Below are 26,199 nucleotides of genomic sequence, written 5' to 3'. Positions count from 1 at the left end.
CAAAAGGTCTTTTAGACACGTCAGAAAAGGTCTTCCAGTTTAAGTGTGTGTTGCATTTAAAATGTTTTCACTGCTTTACTTTGCCATCAGACAGCCTTTTCTGACAAGAAAACTGCCACTGCAGAAGCCAAACATTGCTCTCTTCTCAAACTCCATAGGCAAAAACAGTCATTTTACATTGCAGAACACGGTAAGTTGCTGGTCTGCTGCTGCTTCAGTCTGTAAGTTTGCTTGTGTTATTGTGTGACTTCTGTGTTTTAAAAGGTTACTTTGGATTCACTAAAGCCACACAATAACACAAACAAGCTAACAAAATGAGGCAGTGGTAGACCAGCAACTCCTGTGTTCTGTGAGGTAAAATTACTGATTTTGCAAGTGGAGTTTGGTTGGTCTGGATAGAGTGCTATTTGGCTTGTATAACTGCATTTTTTTGTCAGAAAAGGCTGTGTGACAGCAAAGTAAAGCAGTGAAAATATTCTAAATATAGCACATACTCAAACTTATATTGATTCTTTATAGGTGGACCTAAAATACCTTTTGTTTCTGACCTTGTCCACACCAGTACACTGCTTAGTTTCCTTGCTGGTGCCTTTGAGCTTCTAACCAAGGGCGTGCTAGCTGTAGATAATAAACTGATTATCAATTAGTAACTCATACAACCCTATGTCAGATAATTTGAACTATCCCAAATATAAATGATTAAAAGTCTTTTTTTCCATGATATGCTACAGATTTGAGAGAGAAACTCTTCATATGCTTCCTGCTGTTGGTTCCAGAGGCAGGCAGTGAGGGGATGAAGGGATGAGCGCTGCGTGCAGATTCACTAATCCTGTTTAATTTCCCTTGAAGCTGTTTACCCAGGTGTTACCGGGGATATTGTGGCTGAATATTATAACGTACAGACATACAGAGGGAGGTGCAGCCTGAGAATAAAGATCAAATTAAGCCCCAAACTATTAGATATATTAATCCAATGCAAGAGTGTAATTTTCTGCTTGTGACTGGGACAGTACGTGTGCTTTATAATTGTTTTGTCCTCTGTGCTTTGACAGTCTGATTTAATTTCTAAAATCTCTGTGAACTGTGTCGCCTGACAAAAATAAAAAGTTGTCTACATTTTCATATCAAGTTTTAACAGAAGCGAACAGTTTTTTTTTTCCTGTTTTTTGGGTCACATAGAGGCTACCCTGTCAAAAACTACAGAGTCATAAAAATAATTAACAAAATGCATGTGGAAATATAATAAGAAATAAATACAGTACCAAAAAGAAATACAAGATTAAATTACTAAAGAAATATGAAAAACTTAATAGTAAAGTAAATAGTAAAATATTTAAAAAAATGTGAAAATACAGTACCAAAAAGAGGTAAAATATTCAATTATTTAAAAAATACATGTGGAGAAATTAATATAAGTCAATAAAGGAATTAATAAATGTGGAAATATAAAGACAAATAACAAAATATAAGGACAATTATAGCATTTGCAATGATTTTCACATTCATTTCTTCCATATATGTTTGTAAAAACAAGTATAGTTATTTATTCAAAAGAATATACTTTTTTTTTCTATGGCTATAACAACAATATATAAAATTAAATAAAAAATAAATTAAAATACTTAACTATTCTTTTACATTTTGCAATGTCTTTACATGTCCAAAGTTTTCATCTTTTTTTAATTTCACATTTATTTTCATTTTATTTATTTTGCTTAATATTTCAGGGTTAGTGTGTTAATGATACAGACATTAATTAATTACAATGTGTCATGTGTATAGTTTTTTTGGGAGGGGGCAGGTTTGTTGAAGAAGCCCCAGAATGCCAATGCATCCCTCTGCATCTGAAGGCAAACCCACATAATCTCTAGCATATATACAACCTGTTTATATAGAAAAAGTGGAGAATGGAAAAAAAAACTATTTTTAAAGCAACAGTGTTATATAACAGAACAACTTTTTTTTTTTTAACATAGCATCAACATAAACTACACTGGGGCAACTGATGAATCTTCCTGGCACTTCCTCGTAGAAAAAAAAAAAAAAAAAGAAAGGCTGTTGCCTGAGACAGGAGGTGATAGATGAGAGCAGACAGAGGCAGATTTTCAGCGGTCTGCGGTAAAGTGATAAAATCCTCTGACAATTCCCCCGACTGAATTTTACAGTGCACATTATTATGTTCTGTTCCAAGAAATACAGCCGAGAGACGATAATACAAGCCCACACAGAGGGAATCCAGAGGCTGCATTAAGGTGGGACCTTCAAAAACACTGTTAGACTATTCAGCTCACTGGAAGCTTTTCTAGAATTTCTAGTAAGTCATGAATAAATGCATATACAGGGGGGCTTTTACAGGAGTTCAAATTCTATTCCAACTATATACAGGAAAGACAAAAGAGGTTTAATAAAGACTATTTTACTTTACTGGAAACATTTTTAAATATTGTTCTTTGAAAAGTATATATTTTTTTAATACAGCTACTAAAATTATTATGGGATGTTGCTAATTTCAGAATGACAGCATTTTCAGAATGGGCATGGTGCAAATCTGTCATACTGGTATGAATAAAATAGGCAGTTGGATCACCAAGATTTGGTGGAACTTCAATCTACAGATTAGAATTAAAACTGTGGGCTAAACAATGACACATACAGACCGCATGGACCCTTGTTATGGGGCCTGGCCTGCTCTCCGCTGGCCCACTATTTTGAAACCCCAATAAAAAAGTCCATTTGTTCAACATCCTGAAAACAAATGGCCAGTGCTCCAAAGGCCCACTGCTCTGAAAATACACAGTCTCTGTGCAGTTGGTTAAAAATTAGGGTTTGTGTGTTACTGCAGGGAGAGTGTGTATTTTTGGAGCAAGTGGCCTTCGGAGGAATGGGTGTTTTTGGGACTGTCGGACAGATGGGATTTCAGTCCAATGGGACATTTTTTGGACTGTCGGGGTTTCGGAATAACGGGTCATCAGAACAATAGCATGGCACCCTCGCTGTCAGGGGGAAGTTGCCAAAGCCCACAGTGGTCTGAAAAATGTCCCACTGGATCAAAAGCCTATCTGTATGACAGCACATTATCCCGAAAACAAACTCCCATTGCTCTGAAGGCTCACTGCTCCAAAAATACACACACTCCTTGCAGTTGTTAGGGTATGAGGTTACAGTATTTTTGGAACAATGGGCCTTTGTAGCAATGGGCATTTTCAGACGAATGGGCGTCCTGTCCAATGAGACATTTTTCAAATATCAGGGTTTTGGGATAATGGGCTGTTAGAACAATGGCACAGCACTGTCATTTTCAGGGGAATGTTGCAAAAAAAACAGCAGTCCCAAAATTGTCCCTCTGGATAAAAAGGCCATTTGTCCAACAGCCTGAAAAGAGCTCAGTGCTTTAGCTTTCAGTCCAATGGGATATTTTTCAGACTACTAGGGTTTCAGAATAATGGGTTGTTGGAACAATGGCATGGCATCCTTATTGCCAGAATGGAGTTGCCACATTTAGTACCACTGTACCTTTACAGAGACTTGTACTAAACCTGGGCTCCCTCACTGAACCTGGCTACCTGCACATTGACAAGAAAAAGTTCCAGTGTGCAACTTTACCTGTTTCTCAGCGCTTCCAGTCTTTATGCTAAGCTAGGCTAACTATGTACCGTCACTCTAACACACAAAAAAAGTATATTTTCTAAATTGTTAAACTGTTCATTTAAATGCTGGAAAACATTAAAAACATTATTCTGCACAGAATATCTGAAAAAGTGAACCTTTAAGACAGACGTATCCAAACAGAGGAAGCATTTCCAAAGTTATACTTGACAATGAACAGGGCTGCATAAAGACAAATGGTGAGAAGAGAAATCCATGGCTATATGTAGCATTACACCATAAGCCATGCTCACTTCAGGTCACTTCCAACAGCATCAAACAGAAAGCAATGATATGAGATGTGCTGGAACCAAAAACAACTTTGTGTACACTTTTAAGGAGCTACAAGTGATACTGGAGAAAGATATTTGATTGTTGATTCTCATTCACAGGTTGTCAAATACAGATGCTTTGGGTTGGCGACTCGGCTCGAGCCGCCAACCCAAAGTGTTGGTAATTTGACGACCTGGCCACCCCAAGCTTTGGTATTTAATGACCCTGGAATGAGACTGAACAATCAATTATCTTTCTCTAGAAACGCTTGTAACACCTTTAAATAATGCTTTGATGACATCTGGGAATGTTTGCTGATTAACAACTGGGTGATGACCAGACTAACTGCATCCAAAGTGGCAAAACAAGAGGTTGATGGTGAAGGGGAAGACGTGGATACACAACCACTGGGCTACCAGGGCAAAGGTCTGGTTTGAGTCTGCTCCACTTCAGTCAAGTTAGAATTAAAGAGTTCTCTTAGAAACAACAGACATCCATTCAAACCCTAAAAAATTCCTCAAGTTTATGATAGCTGTATTTCTCTTTGAGATGGAACTCTTCAATCTAAGTCCACTGAAATGTGCTTGATGGTAGGCAAAACCTCAAGGCTAAAATTTTGCACTTTGAAAAAACCTTTAACAATGAGTGAACTAAAAAAATCCATGATTGCCATGAGGTTTTGACCCAACAACAGGGATATATGTATATACCAAAAGACAAATGGACTGTCTTGACACTGACTCAAGCCAGAACCTGCCAAAGACCTTACTTGCTGGTAGAGTTGCGGCCTCGGTGCAGAGTTCTCGATCATAGTGTGAATCATGAAGATTAGAGGCTTATTCTCCTTCGTCTAGCAGAGCACCAAGGAGAAAGAGGATACAATGGTGTAATAACACAGCAGTACGTGTTGCTTGAAGGGTCAGCAACTGTTTGATGGCTGATATCCATGAGCTGGAAAGGGACTAACCCTCCCTTTTCTTTAAACAAGAGAAAGCCCAAGATAAACGCCGCTCTGTGACAGAAAGTTTCTTCTCTAGCTTACTGATCAATCCTTACCCTCAAGCCTAACCTTTCTCTGAAACAGCTGTGGCCAAGTCTGAGCTTTTCCAACATTTCTATTGAAATTCACCATCGCTTTTCAGCTTGGAAAGGCAACAAGTGCATAGGTTTAAACATACATTCACAGCCCATTCCTTTGTTGCTGCATCAACTACATCATACCTATACTTTATTTTGAGCATTTCCAAAGCACACTATAGGTTTCACATTCTTAAATGTACTTCTGCAGGAAGCAATTGGTTTAAGTTAATTGCAGTGCATGATGAACTATAGATCCAGTTGGTGTCTAGGAAATGAGACACAACTAAAGACTCAAGTTGGGCGAGATCCAGATTGTCTTCAGTCTGAGGCCGGAGATATATTTGCTTTTAACTGGCTGTTTGTGTGCGCACAATGGCTGCCTCATGAATCCCACATCCTTTTGTAGCGGTGGTCGTACTTGTCCTCAGGAATCAATGCTAATTAATTAATTAATTAACCAAAGTGATACACAGATGAACAGCAGGGGCAGCGTAGATGTATGGGGATGGTTGCAGCTGCCTGTTGCTAGAGGAGGGTGATGGCAAGCCGCTCTGCTGAACTGACTGGCTCAGTGTGTGTGTTGTGTGGCCGACATTCACAAATACGGCCATTTCTCATCATCAGTTTCTTGAATTGGCAGAACGAGTGAAACATATTAACCATTGTAACAACCTTTTTGATTTTTGGAGCCTTAAATAGCTACAATGGCACCACTGTACCCTTTTTTCTGCTGTGATCTCAGAATTAACATTTAGCAACCTCCTCGAGGGCCTAAGTTCTCTGATTGAAAATCAAGTCTATCTCTGGCCTAAATATGTCTGGTAGGGTTAGTTGCCATAGGACTGTCATCAGTTCCTTGTCAGATTTTCAAACCTAATTTATGTATGTCAGTTTTTTGTAGGTTTTCCAGTGGTCCATTTTGATTTGGGCCAAAAAATCGTTGGCCATGTGTTCAGTGTTATGCAGTTCAGACAAATAAATCCTCACTTCTAACTGCATTACCATGCACTGTTCACAAAAATATTCCAGGAATAACACAAGATGATACCGTTAGCATTACCAACTATGTTTCAAGCAAGTTTTAAGCAAATTTGAAGGGAAAAGTATCATTGCCACTGTTTTTAATTTATTTTTCGTTCTGGCCACTGGTTCTGTCTGTTATGGCTATTTTACACCAATACCAAAGTTATATCAAAGTAACAACAAGTGACATTGCTAAAATAGGTCCAGACAGACTGTAAACAGATCCTGAGGTTAGTCAAACTAGTTTGGAATAGAAAGCAAAGGTGCTTTCCATTCCATTTGAAATGGGAAGTCAGAATTTGCATCCCCTAAGCTGAAAATTTCAACTGGAACAACCCCAGAAGTTGGACTTCTGACTTGGAAAATCTGAAATACCTCGCCAACCACAACCTCAAAATCCACAATGGCTGCTTCATGCATAAAACCTGTAATAATATACCGTTTGTTAGCACTTCAGTCTTTGTGCTGTCTAACTTCTATTGTGGACATGTTCCTATGGTATTTGTATGCATAATATACCATGTGATGCATTGTTGTCAACAAAAAGCAAGCACAACAAGAGATTTTCCTGGACACGTCCGTGTTGGTTTTCCAATTTGTTGTACTGGAATGTGTTTGCAATTTGGGTGTGATGTCTTTCCCACCTCCGACTTCTAACTGTTCCAAAGTTTATTTGCAATGTCAGACCTATTTTTAGGGATGTTGCCATGTTCATCAGTTACTTTGGTGAATACAGTCTTATCACGACAGGGTTAGAGCTAAAAAAATAAGACCAAAGTTCCAGAAGTCCAACTTCAGGGGTTGTTCCAGTTGGAATTTCCAACTAGGAACTTGGAAATTCTGACTTTTCTGTCCAAATGGGAGCCACTTTTGTTTTCTGTTCCAAATCAGTAGTTTTCTGGAAATCTCATCTCATCTCATCTCAATCAAAGTGACTGTCCAGACACACATGAATTTAAATGAAAGATTGTCTGGAGGTTGAGATAACATTGTTCCGGTACCTTTGATATACGTGACCCAAGATAACTGACTAAGGATAAAATTTAGATTGAACTTTCTTCAAATAGACTCTTGGTAATTTGACAATCAAATCATTTTCAATCATTTTTCAATTAGCATCCAAATTGCTAGCCAGTCCCTCCTACACAGCCAGTCCAAGGCTTGTCTCTGCCTGAAGCACATGGCCTTTTCAGAGCTGAGCAGTCGTATTCAATAATGCAGGAAATGTGGGAAGGCAAGTTTTAACCTACGGGCCAAAAATAAACAACACATTTAGATGCCTGCCGTGATCAGGGTATGCCTCTGCGAACTGTCGACAGCTTCTGTTTTTCTTGTAATTAGCCCAGCAGGCTGAGTATGCTGCAGTACAATATTACTGACATTTCAGAGGAAACATCCATAATATTATGAATATTATTATCATAAGAACAAACACTTGTCACAGTTAAATAACTTGTTCAGCCAGGGGCTGTACACCACAGTCAGCTTCAACATATTGAATTTCTGCTCTTATCTAACTTTCATAAAAAGGCACGTAAATAAAATTTTGACATTTACATTTACTTCCTGGCACTTCCCTCAGTTTGTTGTCTGAGTTGTTCTTGTCTTAAGTGTACAAGCCTGACATTTGCAAACAATCAGAGAGGTTGAGCTTTACTGCACTTGGGTACATACAAATAAGGCTGTGAGTGATGTTAATAGCCCCAAGCAGTGTGCATGTATAGATTAGTATTGTAGTACTCCAGACTGGTCTCAAGAAGGTCTCGTCTCCTCTTGGTCTCAGACAAAGAGGACTGAGGATCACGGCTGTGAGGATATCACTGAACTACCTGTGCATTGTCCGATTTATTGGCTAAAATGATTGCAATGCAAATGCAATAATAATTCAACTAATTAGTGCCTGAGCACGGAGCAGGGCCTGAGGTGTGAGGACACTGTTGTTCTTTGAATTATATATATGTTTTTTGTCTTTCGTTGCAAAAAAGAGGTGCTTGGGCTACCCAAAAATGCACGAAACTTGGCACACATGTCAGATTTCTCCCTGATATGTGTTTTGGGCATGGGTGTGGCAAAATGGCTCACTAGCACCCTCTACAGAGCAGCCCCTTTCACACATTTCATCAAAATTGACCCAAAATTGGACTACTATTGGATACTTGTGTGCTGGTTAAAGCTTAACATGGTGTCATTAGTCAAGTTGATGGTTATATTTGAAGTCCTACTGTATAACAATAATGAAGTTAAATAAATCCAACAGTGCCCAGGCAATTATGTGATATTCTTGCAACTGTGGTTTTGACCAGTCTTGAAATAAAATCCTAAATCCTCTTTGTGTGGAATGGAAACAAGACCAAGTAAAAATGCGGTTGATTTCAAGATGAGACCTTCAAAAAGTGGTCCCGAGACTGGTCTCAAGACCAAAAACAATTTTGAGTACTACAACACTCTCAATCACACAACACTGATAAATAACAATCAACACGATCTGTGATTGGCAACAGATTTCAAGTCTCTGCATGTTGGTTCTCAGCAAACCAATCGCTACCTGCAGGTTAGCTTATCTAAAAAAGCATGGTATGCATTGGAAGATGCTCAGCAGCAATATGGATACACAGCATGGTCCTCTGTCTTAAATGAAAAAGTCAATACAGAAAGACAATAGGTCTTTAGGAAGAATTTTAGAAGAGACAAACCTGTTGTGTGAAACTCAAGAGTAGCTTGAGCTAATGCAATTTGAAGTGGTTGTTCAAATTAAATGCTTCTGAGTAAATGTAAAAGTAAAAGAAACAGAGACAGAAACAGAAGCCAAGAACAGAGATTATCATAAATGTAATGTGTGTATAGAATGTGTGTGTATAGAAATATAAGAAACAGGAAACTCTAGTAAATGTTAGCTTCCACTCTCCAAGGGAAACCTGAGGGTTGAAAAGTGCCTCATAAAATGTTTTGTTTGATATATTGTGGACTTAGTAGCAGCTTCAGGTGGAAATGGACAGTATAAGCTCAGAAATTCTCACCTGGCTGTCCAGGTAAATAAGGTTCCTCTGGAGGTGATGTGAAAGAACATCAGTCTGCAGTAGTCACAGAGGAAGGAAGAGAAGAAGCAGGAAAAGTGAGGGCATGTTTGGCAGAGATGGACAGAGCAGGGAGGGAGAGGACAGAGGAAAAGAAGGAAAAAGGAAGTCAAAGGTACATTTCAACAGGAATGAAGAGATCATAAAAAGGGAAGATGGAGAGTGCGAAGGCAGAGGATCATTTTAAAGCCAGTGCTGCATTCAACAAGAATAAACTTAAGGACCTCAACCATATTTTATTAATCATAACCACAAATTATTCCATAATTATAACCATTCTGTAGTTAAGTGGTGCTCATTGCAGAGCTTGACCTAGTGAAGTTCCACTCAATTCTACTATAGCAAAGACATGACCCATCCTCTGACTGGCTATTAGTCCTTGGTTTCGTTGGTTGGGTTGGGTAGGTTTAGGCATGAGGAGTGGGACTGGTTAGGGTTAGGGTAAGAATATCAGGGTAAGCCAGTCAGGGGTGGAGTGGGGTGGGTCATGTCTGCACAATAGCAGGATTCATAAATTTACTCAGCTTCAGTTCTAAGCAGTTACAGGGTTTCCTGATGGACACATAACTTTACTTGTTGCACAAGTAGCTAGCTACTACTACTGCTAACTGTAGCTGTCATTATCAGGCAATGTAAACAGGCTCAGCAGCCTCCCAATGAACATGATGGACCAGGACCAGTCAAAGCGCCTGAAACCATGAAGGAATACAGTACTGAGGTGATTAACACAGTTGAACCGCTGTTAACTGAAGTCCTGTTTGCTTAGTCAGCTAACTGCATGACTAACTGAGCTAACTAGCTAATAGCACTACATTTAGCTGCAGTTAGTGGTTACCTGCTTTTGCAAAAAGTAAAGCTATCGAGAAACTCCATAAATCACCTTAGTGCATTATACCCTGTTGGTATAGGATGCTGTGGTGCCGGGAGGAAAACCCAGCAAGACAAACACCTTAGAAATTAATTCCATGTTGGCAAACTGGGCTCTGTCGGTCTTAGGGTGAGGCTGGACCTGGAGCCAACTAGATGTGGAGCTTGACTAGACTAAGCTCCACTCATTGGCTCTGCAGTGAGCAGCCTCTAAGCGTAGTTACCATGCACAGATATAACAGAACAAAATAATTTTTAAAGGATTGCATTAGGATTGGCGTTTCCAGCATTACAAGTCTATTAACTGTGACTGATGTAAGAACAATAGCAGAATAAGAGGGGTAGTGACTTTATCTAGAGTCATGCAGCACTGTTGAGAGGATGCAGCTGGATTCTGTGTGCCTGCTAAGGTATTTTAGATTACTTTAGAGCAGTCAGTAAGACCAAGAAAAAAGACAAACATTTTATCACCATGTTACCATATCCAAAATCTCAAATACTATTTAGTTTCATATCACAATATGATTTTATATCTATATTTATATGGCCAGCTCTTAACACATGCGGATTGTTAAGCTGTCACTAGTTAGCATTCATATTCTACAATATGAATCACAACAGTTACAGTTTTAGTCGACCCAAAACACAACAACATGCTGTAATGCAATTCTGCATTACAATAGTGTACATGCAGTATAAAATAACTTCCAGTCCTCCAAATAAGCTATCTGATATCAGTTTAACAAAAAACTGACTGCAAATAAAACACAGCACACTGGTGGTTTCGAACCAACACACATGATAAACATCAGACAACAGATGCCATGTTGTTTGATGTATCTGCTGCTACGCATCCATGCTCTCCTGACCCTCAAGCACAACGAGACCTCAAGCCATGCATGGACAGGACTGGAGCACCCATGCAAAAACACACACTCAAACACACACATACACAGGTGCAAAAGAAAGCCCATAAATCTATGCATGAACCTCCCAAATGCCCAACAAAACCAGACCTCCACCAGCCTGCCAGAGCGATACTCCAAAATGAAATTGAATTTGAGGTGTTGGTATAGCCAATTGACAGGTTTGACACTAGAGTGATGTTATGATGTCTATTTCTAACTTGGTGCCAATAGCAACTGTGACTGTTTGGATTTACTGTCACCATTGCTGTCTGTTATTTAAAATTTTCTGGGAGAAAAAAAATAAAGATAAATATAAATATATATATGATATTAATATTATAGCTATATGTATCTGGTAGATGTCAAGCTATTTCACTATATAAGTGGAAATTTCAATCTACTAAAAGTCAGCAAGAAGTGACCAAAGACATTAGGACTCTTCAATCCTAACAATCCATCTTACACTTTCAGTTTGGACCATTTGAATTTAATTAAAAGAAAAAGCTTGAGTCATTGTGAGTATTCTGTCATTAGTTCACAGAATCTTTCAGAACACACTAAAAGCAATTTCATTCGGAGTAAACTAACTTTCTTACGCAAGGAACCTCCCATTGCAACACAGAGATTTTGGATTTTGGCTGCTTGGTTGGTAAAGCACAAATGCGTGCATGCACACACACACGTACTGTTTACACTCGGTGCTGACCTTAGCGTTGGGCCCCTCCATACCCAGGGCCATTAGCTGAGCTACTGTGTGTTCCCGCAGGCTGTTGAGCTCCGCCTGCTGCCGGCGGAGCTTGATCAGCAGCAGCGTCAGCTCCTCCGGCTGCACAGAGCAACACACAGAGGAAAGAAGAAGAACCATACTGACGACGTCAACACCCATCCAATGGTTGAGCAAAAAAACATGATGCAATGACTCTGATGACCTTCAAGAGGAGAAGAACTACGTCCACAGCTCACTGGTTTATCCATTAACAACAATCCTAACCATATAATTATAAGATGATGCATTTAAACCAATTCTTTATTCTCAAATTAAGAGGTAAAATTATACTATACGCAGATGACTAGATTGTGTCTGTTAAAGTGAAACAGCCTCACATTTCTTCTAGTTGAAGGGGCATCCACCCTAGACCCTCATTCTGCTTGAGATTCCTGCCTGTTAAAAGGGAGTTTTTCCTTGACACCATCACCTAGTGTTGGTGGTGTCTATCTACAGTATGTTGCAGCATTGCATTTGAAATATTTAGGGATCCACCAATTTATTGGCTCATATCCACTTTGGTGACAGCAATCAGGAAAAAATATGACATTCACTAATGGCAGTGGTCGATGTTAATCTGTTTTGTGCTCATTAAATACAGTGTTGGTTATTTGCAGTTGGACTTGGACGGCATTAGCTAGCATACCTAGCAACTGTGGTATATTGTAAGAGTGCAACAGTCTACAACCTACTACCTACAACCTAGTTCAGTCTCATCATTCTCATGTGGGGCATCCACTAACAATCCTCCCTGAGGAGTTGGTGAAGACCAAAATAGAGCTAAAAGGAAAGTAACCAAAGGGCTTATTTTTTTCCCCAAGACTGTTCCACCACAGTCTGCCATACTATGATGTGATTGGCTATTGCTGCTGTGCTCTGATTGGCTGTGAGCATGAGTGCAGAGTGGCACTTGGAAGAAGTTTAACAAGCTGGTTGTGGTAGATAAATGAATCAAAACAGGACTCTCAACCAGAGCACTGGCCCTGTGTAAAGCTAAATGTCACTTTTAACGTATTTTTAGACGTAGGTGACTAATTACTGCTAGTTTTTAGTCATAGTTCAGTTAGGTTTAGGCCCAAAAACTACTTGGATTAGGTTTAGTCCATGTTTAAAACAGGATTAGGGTAAAATAGACCCTTTCACAACATTAGAAAGACACTCTGGCAATCACATGGACATGATATTGAGGCAACAAGAACTAGTTCAGTAGTAGTAACCAATCACAGCACAGTAGGGCAGTACTAGGTGGAGCAGTTGTGGGAAGTAAAAACAAAAGTCAAAAACCACAGGGCTCATGCCTGGTGACCAAAACATAACTACACCTTAATGATAATGTTGCTCTTTGACTGTTGACTCTCATTGGGAGGAACTGAACATTGAAAAGTGGGCATGTCATAACCTAATATACCACGCTACTGCTAGCTAGCTTACTAATGAATCTTAGCTCTGTGGCAGTAGAAGTTGAAGACAATTGATGGGTGGATGTCTTGATATTATTGCTTGAGACTGATTGGTTCAATCTTCTGTGAGCACATGTAATATTTTATTTGATAGAAATGAAACATGGCATATATTGTTTTAAATTGGTGCAAAATGTGACCAGGCATTTGTTTCAACTTTGAGGTAAAAAAAAAAAAGGCACTTTTCTCCAAACCGCAGACCTTCACATGCTTCAAAAATAAAGGCAAGTTGTCTCATAAATCACCTTTTTTACACAAGGCTCTTAACAGGTATTTTACTGAGGCTGAACAGGTATGAGATCCAGGCCATTTCCCCATCTGCACTATTGCTCAGAAAGCTTCTGTTACAATCCTTCAAATATGAAAAGGTTCCTACATTTGACATGAGGTTAAGTGAGGGAGGAAATGTACTGCAGCCGCAGAAAATTCTATATAATATGTCAACTGTGGAGGAAATGTTCCTGAAAATGTGGCAGGCCTTTATTGACTTCCTGACTTTGCTGCTGGCCGATGTCTGTGAGCTGCTTGATTTATTACATGTCAGCCATCTGGGCCGAACATCTTTGTGTTACCACCATCTAGTTTCAGTGTTATTGTCAGTTATAAGAACTGCCAGATGAGGCTAAGGACCAACTGAGTGATTCAATTCAATCAACTGGAACTGGCACATGAGCACGTGCCTGCAGACACAGTCAGGTCTCACCCACACCCACACATGCTCGGCATATCATCACTTGTGACACAGTGGAATAAGGAACACAGCCACCGTGACCAAACGGTGCGCTGCAAAACGCTGTGTGGAAAATTACTGGGCAAATTTTTCTCATCAAACTGCCGAAGCACTCAACATTATTCACGTCTTGTTTCAAACAGATATATCAGCCCTCACTCCTGATTGCCATCGCTTCAATTTGAGTGGAAAGAAAATTTCACCCGTGCTGCTGCGTTGTGTGTTTGTGTGTGCTGCCATTAAAAGACAATGGCACTGTCAATAATTACATTGGTCCCGCTGAGACAAGTTGAAACAACAGCAATAATAAGCTGCTGGGAACAAAACAGCACAGAGATAGACGTGAGTTGTGTGTCAGTGAGTGTGTGACATCACACTCTTAAGAGTTTACTGAGAGCAGGGGGACGCACTGTTAACACTCACCGTCTTGCCTTGCAGGGACTGTGGGGTGATGGTCTGAGGAGGGACGGCGGGTGCGATGGATCGTCGGTCAAGTGGGTAGCCGTACTGTGGGGGAGAGAGATTGTCACATTTCAGACTGGGTGATCTTAACTCACTTCAATTCAATTCATTTTAGACTTCAAGCACTTGCTCCCGACCTTTTTGTCAGATCTATGATGATTTTACAAAATGCATGCCTCTGTCTGCTAAAACTTTCTTTAAGAAATGGGAATTCTTCTCAGGAAGTCTGCTTTAGTATTGTCCAGGGAAAACAGCAGACTTTTGGATTTGTGTAGGGATTATACATGTTGAACAGTGTCAGAAAAAGGTTGTGATATTGAAAGGGGGGGTGAAAAGTCTCCTGGGAAAATCAAGAGGATTGTCAAGTATGCAGAGAACAGATAAAGAGCTGCAGAACGTGATGATGTCACCGTCAAGTCGACCTTTGACTTTCTGGATATAAAATGTCATTGTTTTATCCTATTAGAAATTTATTATGGCCAAAAACATGTTTTATTTTGTCCTCTAAATTCTAATAATGTGATCTTTGTGTCCAAGTGGACTTACCAAAATACCAAATTGAAATTCTGTCAAGGTGTTCTTGAGATATCACGCTCACAAAACTGGGCCAGACAACCTTAAAACAATGATGCCTGGATATTATATAACTATTAATGAGTGTATGTATTGGACAGAAAAGTGGCTGTTACAAAAATACAAAATGTTTTGTTTGATGCTGAATGTTCCCATTTATCTAATAACTTTAACTATTACAACTACCTATTAATTTCTCTCAGAAAACACCTTGAACCATTTTTCCATTACTTTAAACACACAATATGTATTTTGCTGAGGATGTGAAGAAGTGTGGGACCATGGGAGTTGTTATCTTCACATTTAAACAACCTGCAGATGAAAATCATTTTGACATGTCTCAGGGAGAACTCATGTTCATGGATGAGATAATGCATTGAAGTTTTATTAATGTTACAGTAGTCATGCTCCTTCCTCGCTCTGATATCTCTGACTTTTATGTATTTTACTTGAAGTTATAGCAGCTAGCAGCTAGTAGGAAAGACACATTGCCTTTAATAAATAACAGATTTTTGTGGGTTTTGCCACAACTCAACAAAATATCTGAAATGGTGCTAGTGCTTTTAGACATCATACACATTATAGCTTTAAAGACTGTAAAGCAATAACACCACGGAAATGTGTTTTAAACCACCCAGAAAAATTTGAATCCCATTTCACACACTCTAATCACTAATCAAGTTTCTAAAATCAGTTCTTAAAGTATCAATTAGGGCTGCAGCCAATGATTATTTTCATAGTCGATTAGTTAACAGTTTTTTATTTTAAAATATCAATAATGGTGAAAAATGTCAGTGTTTCTGAAAGCCTCAGATTACATCCTCTAATGTCTTGTTTTACTCACAACCCAAAAATATTTAGTTTACTGTCAGAGAGGAGTAAAAAAACAGGAAATATTCACATTTAAGAAGCTGACATCAGAGAATAGAGAAATTACTCAAACTGATAGTCAATAATAATCAATTATCCAATTATTATTGTTGCTATTAGCCTCTGATCATCCACAACTGTTTCCATTGCTATGCAGATAACACAGCTCATGTTCACATTCATAAAAACCTGCAAATTGAATTTCAGAAATCTCCAGTGACTGGACGGCTCAACATTTCTGCAGTTAAATAAGGAAAAAACTGAGCTCAATCTTTGATACTGAGCTCAAATTCAGAACGACACTAAAGTGGCCCATTTGGTGCTACAAGAACAATGCCAGGTTCACTCAGTTTCTCTGTGAGAAGTGTTTCCCCAGTTTTGTTTACACCCATCTCAATGCACTCTCCACAGGCTTTTTAAGAACCTGATTTAACCTCTACAACTGACAGGAGACGCTGCTGCCAGGATCCTCATTAAACCAAAACTGAGTGCGCACACATACACATTATGTGAAGCAAACCATCGCACAACAAACGAGTACATTTGAGAAAAAGCCAAGCAAAGAATGAACAGCATGCATAATGGTACAAAATGACTGGCAGTAATGTAAATTATACATGATTTGAGATTAATTAGCTAATATAAGCTGAAGCATCTGTAATGCCCTTTAACTCAATTCGTTCACTGATGTAACCAAGAGGAACATAACTGCAGCAAAAGAGGAACATTATTAAAATGAGAAGGTAACAATAGAAAACATTGAGTCATAGCTTCATCCTGCTATCTATTTGCCAACATCTGCTTTCTTTGTTAGCAAACATGGAACAATGACTGAACTCAATTAATGCTGATGTAATTAAATTCAGTCGCTACAGTGGGCTAAAATGAATTTATTGTATTGAGGCAGAACGTTACTAAACTAAAAAAAGACAAAAGTTAAATAAACATCTCTCTTAAAGCCATTCAACCTTGTATTCAATTTTTACGGTACAACAAAACTGGATTAAAAGCTGGAGCTGCTCCAGGGCCAACACGTCCTCATACCTACAGGACAGAGCAGGACAACTGTCAATGACTCCCACAATGACATATAAGACTAATACAGAGGATCAGACACAGGCATACCAGACCTTAATTTGTTACAGAAGTTATAGATGTAGTCAAAAGTTTACACACACACTTGTAAAGAGCATGTATATCAGGGCACTTTTGAGTTTCCAATGAAGTCTTAATTTTCTATGATGGAATGATTGAAACACATGTGTCTTTGTCACAAAAAACAATCACGCATTTTGCTTCTTTTATAGGTCAACCAGGAATCACCAAAAAGCAGGTCTGCAATGAATTAGAAGCTGCTGGAACAGTCAGGTGTGTTTAACATCACTGGGCTGAGAGGCTGCTGAGCAAGAAGGAAGTCTTCGCTCCAGAAACAGCACCTCAAGCCTCGACTTAAGTTTACTGCTGGTCAGATGAAGTAAAATTGAGCTATTTGGCCACAATGATAATATGTTTGGAGGAGAGAAGGTGAGGCCTTTTACCCCAAGAACACCAAACCTACCGTCAAGCATGGTGGTGCTGGAGCTTTAGAGAAAGTAAATGAAATAGTGAAGGAGGAGGATTATCTCCAAATTCTTCAGGAAAAACTAAAATCAGCAGCCAGAAGGTTGGGTCTTGGACACAGTTGGGTCTTGCAACAAGACAATGACCCCAAACACACATCAAAAGTGGTAAAGAAATGACTAAATCAGGCTAGAACTAAGGTTTTAGACTGGCCTTCCCAAAGTCCTGACTTAGACCCCACCGAGAACCTGTAGACTGTGCTGAAGAGACAAGTCAGAAAGCAAACAAATTTAGTTGAACCACACCAATTCTGTCAAGAGGAGTGGTCAAAGATACAACCAGAAGCTTGTGGATGGCAACCAAAATCACCTAATTGAGGTGAAAATGACCAAAGGACATTTAACCAAATATTAGCATTACTGTATGTATATTTTTGAGCAGATTTTGTCATATTTTCAGGAGACCTGTAATCAATTTATTAAAAACCAAAATGCATGACTGTTTTTTTGTGACAAACACATGTTCCATCATAGAAAATTTAGAGTTACAGGAATCACTGGAAACTCAAAACTGCCATGATTTACTGTATATGCTCTTTACAAGTATATGTGAACTTGACCACAACTATATGTGGCGTAAGTCATAGGGGTAAAAATCTCTTGGTACGATTCAGAAGGCTATGATTACACGCTAAAACTATTACTGATGCATCTAAATTTTCAGTCAAAATTATTCCAATTAAATATTTGTCTTAAGTTGTTCAGCCCTAAACGTGATGCACACGTTACATTTCAAGGTCTTTTTTCCCCAATTTGATTCAGAATCTGTTCTTAATGGAATTAATAGAAAAGAGGACATCATTTTCAGTTTCTTGCTCCAGTTTCCCTAAGATACAATATGAAACAACTGCTAATTAAATGGTCTGCAGCCTTTCTATTTTTTAAAAAAGTTAACTGCATTAAAGAATGAATTCATCAGTTTGAAAGCATCATACGTCCTCCTGCCTGGGACGGAGGGCTCCGCTGTGATGTTATTAAGGTTTTGTCTCCAGCAGTGGAGAGCAGCCTCTCCGCTGCACTGTCAGCTCTGAGGAAACACCTCGCTGTGCAGGATGTGGAGCAGGTACAGAGTTTTTGAGGTGAACAGACGGAGCAGAGACATTTTCTTCATCGGGGAATTTTCCACATCCACATGGTGATACAGTTTGGTTAGGTTTAGGCACCAAAAGCTACTAGAGCATGTTTAAGAGAAGCTCATGGGGTTAAAGTAAGTCTATTGGTCAATCAAGGTGATGGAAGTCATGTGACGTAATGTAACATCATGCAACACAGTTGTGTTTTGGCAGAAATTTGACAATACATATAATGATACAAAATGAACCACTGCCACAAATCTTTGCATGTATTACACTATCAGGATAAAGCATTTTTGAGAATCATTATAGTATCACAAAACATCACGGTACTCAAGTGTATTGATACTTTCTTATACTCCTGTAATGTAATGTGACGCAACATGACGTAACACTATGCAACACAACGCAGCATGACACATCCATCCATCCATCCATCCATCCATCCATCCATCCATCCATCCATCCATCCATCCATCCACCTCTTTAAAAACACTTTTTTTTTTACTCTTGTCCCATCCCACTCTGACAAACATACTCCTGTCCTATCCCAACCCTATGACACCAGTACAAAAGAATTCCTGTCCCATCACAGTCCAGGAGGAATGTCTCCCATCTCATGCCGTTCCCGTCAATCCACAGTCCACACATGACACTGTAAATATAAAAAACTGACCTATTGTGCCGTCCCAGTTCCATGATGAAGAGTTGACTCTCATTCTGCAGGATTTCCCAAAAATGTAAGCCTTTAATACGCACCACAAAAGCACAATATGAACTGACATGGCCCTTCAATCTGCTCCTGCATTTTCACCTAATTGCATTATTCTTCCAAATATTCATATGCTTAAATAAATTTGCGTTTGCTGTCTGAATTTGGGCTGAATTTGGTTTCTCTTATGGGTTACTATGGCCCTGTAGTACAAGTATTTTTTCAGGAATTTTCAGCTTCGTTATCATCACAATTCTCTATGGTTAATGAAATGAGATCACTGAGAAATGAGAAGATCAATAATCTCCCATTTTCGTCAATTTTTTTTTATTTTAGGGCTCAATAATTGAATATGTTCTCTGACCTGTTCCCTTGACAAAAATGTTACTCTGCAGAACCAAAATTCACTTCACAGAGCAAAGAAGATACATCCTTTCAGCTTTTATAGATTCAACATTATTACACTTCACTTTGAGTCATTGTTTCCCGCTCTGAAGGTGTTCTTTCCTCCTGTCCCTGACTGTGAATACAAAGCAGAACGTGCATTGCCTGGTGTATTAACGTGAGCCGTCTGGTGTGACAAACTTGATCTAAGGTGTCACTGTGGCTCACAGCTTGGGGACGGGGGATTGGACCAGGGCTTTGGACTTGTGACAGGAGGATTGGACTCATCCACTGAAGTGAGACTCATCCACTGACTGCAAACTCAACTCTATATCCTGCCCGACTGTCTCTGGAGACTCTCGTGGGGAAGTCAGAAGGAACATCTGTGGACTCTTGAGATCCAGGACTGTTTCCACATCTGACAAGGACCTCCTTAGTTGATGGCAGATGGGATGCCAAGCATATAAGTGAGTTTTTCAGAAGGAAAGAGCTGCTCTTTGTCTAATTTCCCTACTCTGGATGGAAACATGAAAGATGAACTGCAAAGAGACAGTATGATTTCCAGCTGTTTTCTGATTGGCTGGATGAAGTGATATTTAAAGGGACACTTTATCTCAAGAAGTGTGCTTGCTTTCCGTCCTGAGTCAGAATTCTTTATGAGAACAAGACATGCTAAATTGATGACAGGCTGCCTTCACCAGAAAACTGACCATCTGTGCCAGCAGCTTATTATGACCCATAATGTTTATCTTTATTGCCCTGTATGATGGAAGCAAAGGAGGAAGTCAAGTGATGTAGTATAACCAGTTAATTGAACCACTTGGCCTGGCACGCCCACGCCATGGTTTTGATCCATCCTTTACTTAGCTGCAGATCGCTGCAGAGTGTTTTGCCTGCCTGATTATGTTGACTTGCTCACATTTGTTGACTTGGTCCTCATTCCTTGCTTTTTTGTGTTTCTACAATGGATAAGTAGTCTAGCTTTGTCTTATTTTAACTTAAGTACAAAAGTTAACTTACGTAACATGCTTAACTAATGTCACATATGTAACATAACTTGTGTATGTAACCTTGCAGGACTTACATACTTATTTTAACCCAAACTATGATCTTTTTCGAAAACTACCCAAATAGTATTAGATTAGAGATTAATAGAGATTAATTAACCTTAATAAGGACTGTTCACATTTTAGATCCAGTATCTCCAAAATACTTAGTTAACTCTTAGTAAGTGCATCATTAACTACTAATAATCACATAATAAAGTCTGTAAAGAGCAACAAAAGATTAGTTAAGGATGGTTACAGTGACATAGTAGGTTAAGACATATTAATGTTAATATGCATCTTTTAAGGGCCACATTACCTACTACCTAATGCTTAAAACATAAGTAAAGAATCTTAATATAAAGTGTTACCCAGTTTTTCTTTCTGTCTCTCCTTTCTTTCTTTCTTTCTTTCTTTCTTTCTTTCTTTCTTTCTTTCTTTCTTTCAGTGGTTGTGTATTGGATTTTAGGAGGACATACAATGATGGTATATGATGCAAATGCTACAAATTCAGTTTAGGGTGAGACTAAATGTTAGTAAAAATAGAAAATGTTAAAATGCATCTTTCCAGTCCAAAAATACTCATGTAACTACCTCTCGTGGTGTGCACCAAGGTTATGTCTCGGGTCCCATTCTTTTCTGTCAGTAATGCTGTCATTTCAGTCTACACAGATGACACACAACTCACTGTCCACAACCTGCATTTGAGAAATGAGTTGCTCAGTGGCTAGAGATTTCCTCCAGTTAAACAAGGACACTAAACTGAGTGAACACATCACCCCCATACTAAAATCTCTCCATTTGCTGCCTGTTAAGTACAGAATCGATTTTATGGCTCTTCACAAAGTTTGCATTTCTCACTCTGTATGAGCGACCTCCTCACAGTTTGTGTCAAACAGATCACTGTGCTCTGCTGCTGAAAGCTTACAATGAGGCTGCATTTAGTTAATTTGCCCCCAGAGTCTGTAACATCCTCCCTGTAGATTTGAGAATAAGAATTTCACTAACTTTTAAAGATAAAACACTTTTCATACTTTCTTTTTTCCTGGAAAAAGTATTAGCTCATTTTTTTCCCATTTACTGATTATTGTATCTTTTTTTTAGCTCTTCAAAATCATTTCTGGCTTTTGTGTATATTTTCATCTTCTGTGAAGCATTGGGTTGCTATTCTGTGTGAAACATGTCATATAGAAGAAGAATGTTATTATTTTATTATTAACATTTGAGCCAAACACTAGTGTCACACTCTCTACCTTGGCAAGGTGTGCCTTATGCCGATGATCCAGCGTCACGTCCCCTCTGAAGACGGGCGACGACACCTCCGAGTGGGGGCTGTTGGGGTTGTGAGCCACCTGCTGGCGAGGAGGGGAGAAAGTGCTGTAGAGAGCCAGGGAGCCGTGAGACGGCGAGGTGGGGATGGAGTGCGCCACGGTGTGCTCCGAGATGTTGCCCATGGTCTTTGTGCTGGGGAGGGTGCCGTAATGACTCACAGCTGAAAGCAACAACAACATGGAGTCACAAGCTTTCATTGCCTCTGCTTCATTTTCTGTGACAGTCATGAAATTGCACTTACATTCCAAAGTAGAGATATTATGTTATGATGGAGCATTTAGCTCCATCATAAAAGCACGCCAACAATACTTTCTGTAAGATACCAATACGAATACAAATAATGATAGTGGCAGTCATCTGGCAAAATCTATGTGTACTAAACAAACACAATATTAGAAACATATGAAAGATAATTGTACAAAAGAACCTGTACCACATTAGGAAAATGTATTTTTTTGTTAATACGTAAGAATTTAAAATTAGACCCTAATTTGAGTGCATTGGTTATGGAACCTTGGGACTGTTGCATAGCTTTTAGAAAGGTTAAACATTCTTTACAGACATAGAATGGAACATCTCAGGATGGAGAATAGAGAGATGCAATTTGTTGATACGAAGTTATGAGAATCTGTTTTCTAGAACGTTTTCTTTGGTTAGTTATCAAGATACAGCAATTGCCTCAATTACTAAAACAATATCAAACCCATGATCTTTCTTACTGTGAGATGCAAACCCCTGACTAGTTTATACTACAGCAGTGTACTATTTTCTATACTACTACTAAAACTACTACTACTACTGCTACTGCAGTCTATACTACCACTACTGCAGTGTATATTACTGCCATTGCTGAAGCCTATACTGATTTTACTCCTACTCAAACCCCCAACCTTCTTGCTGTGTAGGAGGTAAGAGTGCTAATCCCTTTAATTAATCTCTACTACTGCAGCCTGTACTACTACTACTACAACCTATATTACTGCTACAGCAGACTATACTGTTACTATTGCATATACTTCACTCATGCTTAAGTCCATGATATTACTGCATATGCTATAACTGCTCTAAGCCAAGATTCAAACCCACAACCTTCTTGCTGTGAGTGCTAACCACTGTGACAGCCCATACTACTACTACTACTGCAGCCTACTATTTCTACAACAGTCTATACTATTACTACAGCCTATACTACACTACCACAGCCTGTACACACACAACCTTCTTGCTGTGAGGCGAGAGTGCAGACCACTGTGATTTGTCTGCACTACTGCAGCCTTTACTTCTACTACTACAGCAACCTATACTACAACAGTCTATACTACTACTACTGCAGTCTATAACAGAGGTAATACCGATACCACTACAGTGCGTACTCCAACAGCTCCAAGCTGGAATTCAAACCCATGGCCTTTTACCATAACTGAAGTAGAGGTTGTAATGGAAGTACAGGCAGTAACAGTGCAGACTGTAGTACTATAGGCAATAGTAATAGTATAGACTGTAGTTGTATAGTCTGCAGTAGTAAAAGTACAGACTAGTCACAGTGGTTAGCAATTTTGCCTCACAGCAAGTAGATGATGGGTTTGAATCCTGGCTCAGAGAAGTTGTAGTATATGAGGTAGTAATATAGTAACTAGTATGACTTAAAAATATAAGCTTGTAATGGCTCTTACTAGTAGTTAGTTAGTATTATATGTGTCTGTGGTATCTGTACCTGTTGGCTGAGCCAGACTTTGCCTGGAGAAGGCCTGCCTCTGCTGCCACTCGTACAGCTGCCACATGGTGTCGTCCCTCATTGAGCGTCTCTTCTCTGCTGTGGTGACGGTGGTGGTGGAGGCAGGACGGAGGGCCCGGTCATACACAGAGCCCGCCACGCTGCAGATGCTGTCAGGCCTCATCATGCTGTTGCGGGGCAGCGTGCGATAGCCCTCCGGGTAGCGGGGCACGATCTGAGCACGGTGGCTAGGCATGTTCCTGGGTAAGGTCTGGTAGGATGTAATACTGGGAGAGGAAACAGGCAAAGTGACAAGGAATGAATACTCGCTAATCACAGGTGAGGGCTCTGCTCTTTAACCCCTACCAGAGAGGTCAAAGGTTAGTTTTGTAGATCTTTAGACCAGGTCTAAGGATAGCTCCAGGAGAAGAGTTAACTCTGGGATAACTTAGCCCCCTTTCACACCCATTGTAAGCCCAGGGATACACAATTCACACCACACATCTGCTAGCTGTTGGTTAGTAGAATTTTTCAAAATTACTACTTTGATCTTTTAGCTTTGTTTCACACTGGCACCTTTTAGCAATGGGTTTAGTGGACTGTCAGGGGATAACCCCGCAAACTTGGGGCTAACCCTGCTCCAGAGCAAGGCCAGCAAGCCCTGGGCTAAAGTCAGGGTAAAGCCATTTTGTAATGTGCCAGGATTGTGCCAGTGTGAAAGCTTGGGGCTAACTGCAGTGTGAAATGCCCCTTTTTGTTCTAGCAACAAACCCACATGTGACTGTATCTCTGTATTCCACTGTGGCTCAGCAAGCAAACAGTGTCTGGGGGAGAACAAACAACACATTTCAAACTAAAAGGACCAGAACTTTGGAAGATACCAGCTCAGCCTACCGACTGACACAGTGGAGTCACAGTTTAATGGTGTCACTTCATAGCATGGTACCATGGGAAGGAGTACAACAACCAATAACAATGCACCTATAATATGTGAGCAGTAAGATTTACTTACAAAAAGTAGAACCTGTCCTTTCACAACAAGTTTTCACTCCCAACTCAGTACATACAGCAGCTTGGTCAGCAGCCCTACATTTCAAACTATGACACTGAAGGGCTCTGTGGTGAAGTTAGCAATAATAAATATTATCACTGCTGGACAGAGACCTTAAATGTCCAAAACTGTTATATTTCAGGAAATAATAATAAAAAAAAAAATAACTGAAAGGTACTTTAAAAGTTAGTGGCTCTATTTGATACTTTTTAATGTTTAAATATTTGTGAAACCCACTGACACACATAAAAGGTGTAGATATTGAGAGGCCCTCCAAATAGAGCATTACAATTAGAAGCGGTAAAATCACTCAACTGTCTGGAACTGAAGTGAAAACAATGCCCTTACGTTACACAACCTTATATTATGTAACCTTAAGTTACGTAAGCTTGCATAAGCTAAAGCATAAGGTAATGTAATGTAACATAAGGTAATGTAATAGCATAACATAAGGTAAGGTAATATAACATTAGGTAACATAAGGTAACATAACGTAAGGTAAAGTAAGATAATGTAATGTAGTGTAACATAATGTAACAACGTAATGTAGTGTAATGAAACATAATGTAACACAACATAATGAAAGTGCTGAGAGGCCCTCCAAATACAGCAATACAAGGAGAAGTGGTAAAATCACTCTACTAAACAATCTGGAACTGAAGTGAAAATAAAATAAAATAAAATAAAATGCATGAAGGTTTTTGATCCCACAGTACTGTTAATCCATTTTATACACTTTTTGAAAAGCGTATCCTTGCAGTCATGGGCAGTGTTGAATAATCTGTTTGAACTGCAGTCAGGAAACTCCTGGGTTACAAAAATATAAAATAACACAAATAATGACAAATTCAGTAAAAGCCTTCAAATCCAGACCACGTTCCTGTGATGTCTGACAAGTCAGGTATGAAAATAGTGCCAGAACATTAAATGGGATCGAGTGGTCTTTAGTTATGCAGGACAATGGCAGCAAGAATCAATTGAACTTTGCAGAAACTAATAAATGTGCAAATAACTGAATAAATGAATGAATGAATGAATCATTCTCCAAACCAGTCAGTGACTCATGAATCTTGCAGTGGCCAGACCTCCCTCCCTCTGCAGCAGCAGGAGACGAGCTTAGCGTACAACATGTCTGTGTCAAGATAATCAAGATAACAAAGAAAACAGATGATATTCAATTTGTGGGCTTGATTAGGGATTTGCTTGACATTTAAGCCACGCTCAGTTACATGTAGCACACAGTTAAATGTAGCTAATACACTGAGGAACACTGAATAAGAACAAATACCAAAGGCTTCTCTTCCATCACATACATTCCACATAAACACCTACACTCACAGCCGCTGAATCAATGCTTTTAATAAGGGTGTAGTGAATAGGAACCAGATAATTATCTGTATGTGTGTGTCTTGACATGGAGGGTGTGCTTCACTGGCTTTAATTATCAAACTACTTTTGTTAACAGAACTCTACTTCACTTTCACTTTCACTTTGACCTGGGAACATGAAGTAATGAGGAGGTCGTTATCATTACAGC

General features: G+C 39.3%; 1 protein-coding gene across 7 annotated transcripts in view; it reads right to left on the bottom strand.

The window, feature by feature from the left end:
• Positions 1-26,199, bottom strand: part of LOC146306486 (pleckstrin homology domain-containing family A member 5-like) — a 331,268-nt gene that overhangs the window by 26,413 nt on the left and 278,656 nt on the right. For 3 of the 7 annotated variants that reach the window (XM_084710716.1, XM_084710711.1, XM_084710712.1), the window contains 6 exons: positions 23,612-23,898; positions 21,819-22,057; positions 14,250-14,333; positions 11,577-11,696; positions 9,039-9,092; positions 4,688-4,768 (listed from right to left, as the gene is read on the bottom strand). In XM_084710716.1, the coding sequence (XP_084566842.1) occupies positions 4,688-4,768; positions 9,039-9,092; positions 11,577-11,696; positions 14,250-14,333; positions 21,819-22,057; positions 23,612-23,898 (865 nt within the window). The remainder of the gene's footprint in view (positions 1-4,687; positions 4,769-9,038; positions 9,093-11,576; positions 11,697-14,249; positions 14,334-21,818; positions 22,058-23,611; positions 23,899-26,199) is intronic. The other 4 variants (XM_084710715.1, XM_084710717.1, XM_084710713.1 and 1 more) reach the window with 3 other exon arrangements.

Source organism: Lutjanus erythropterus, chromosome 22 (assembly GCF_056507025.1).
Source record: "Lutjanus erythropterus isolate fLutEry1 chromosome 22, fLutEry1.hap2, whole genome shotgun sequence".
Classification (NCBI taxonomy): domain Eukaryota; kingdom Metazoa; phylum Chordata; class Actinopteri; order Lutjaniformes; family Lutjanidae; genus Lutjanus; species Lutjanus erythropterus.
Note: the sequence above shows the minus strand (reverse complement) of the source record. Positions and strands in the feature narration are given on the sequence as shown.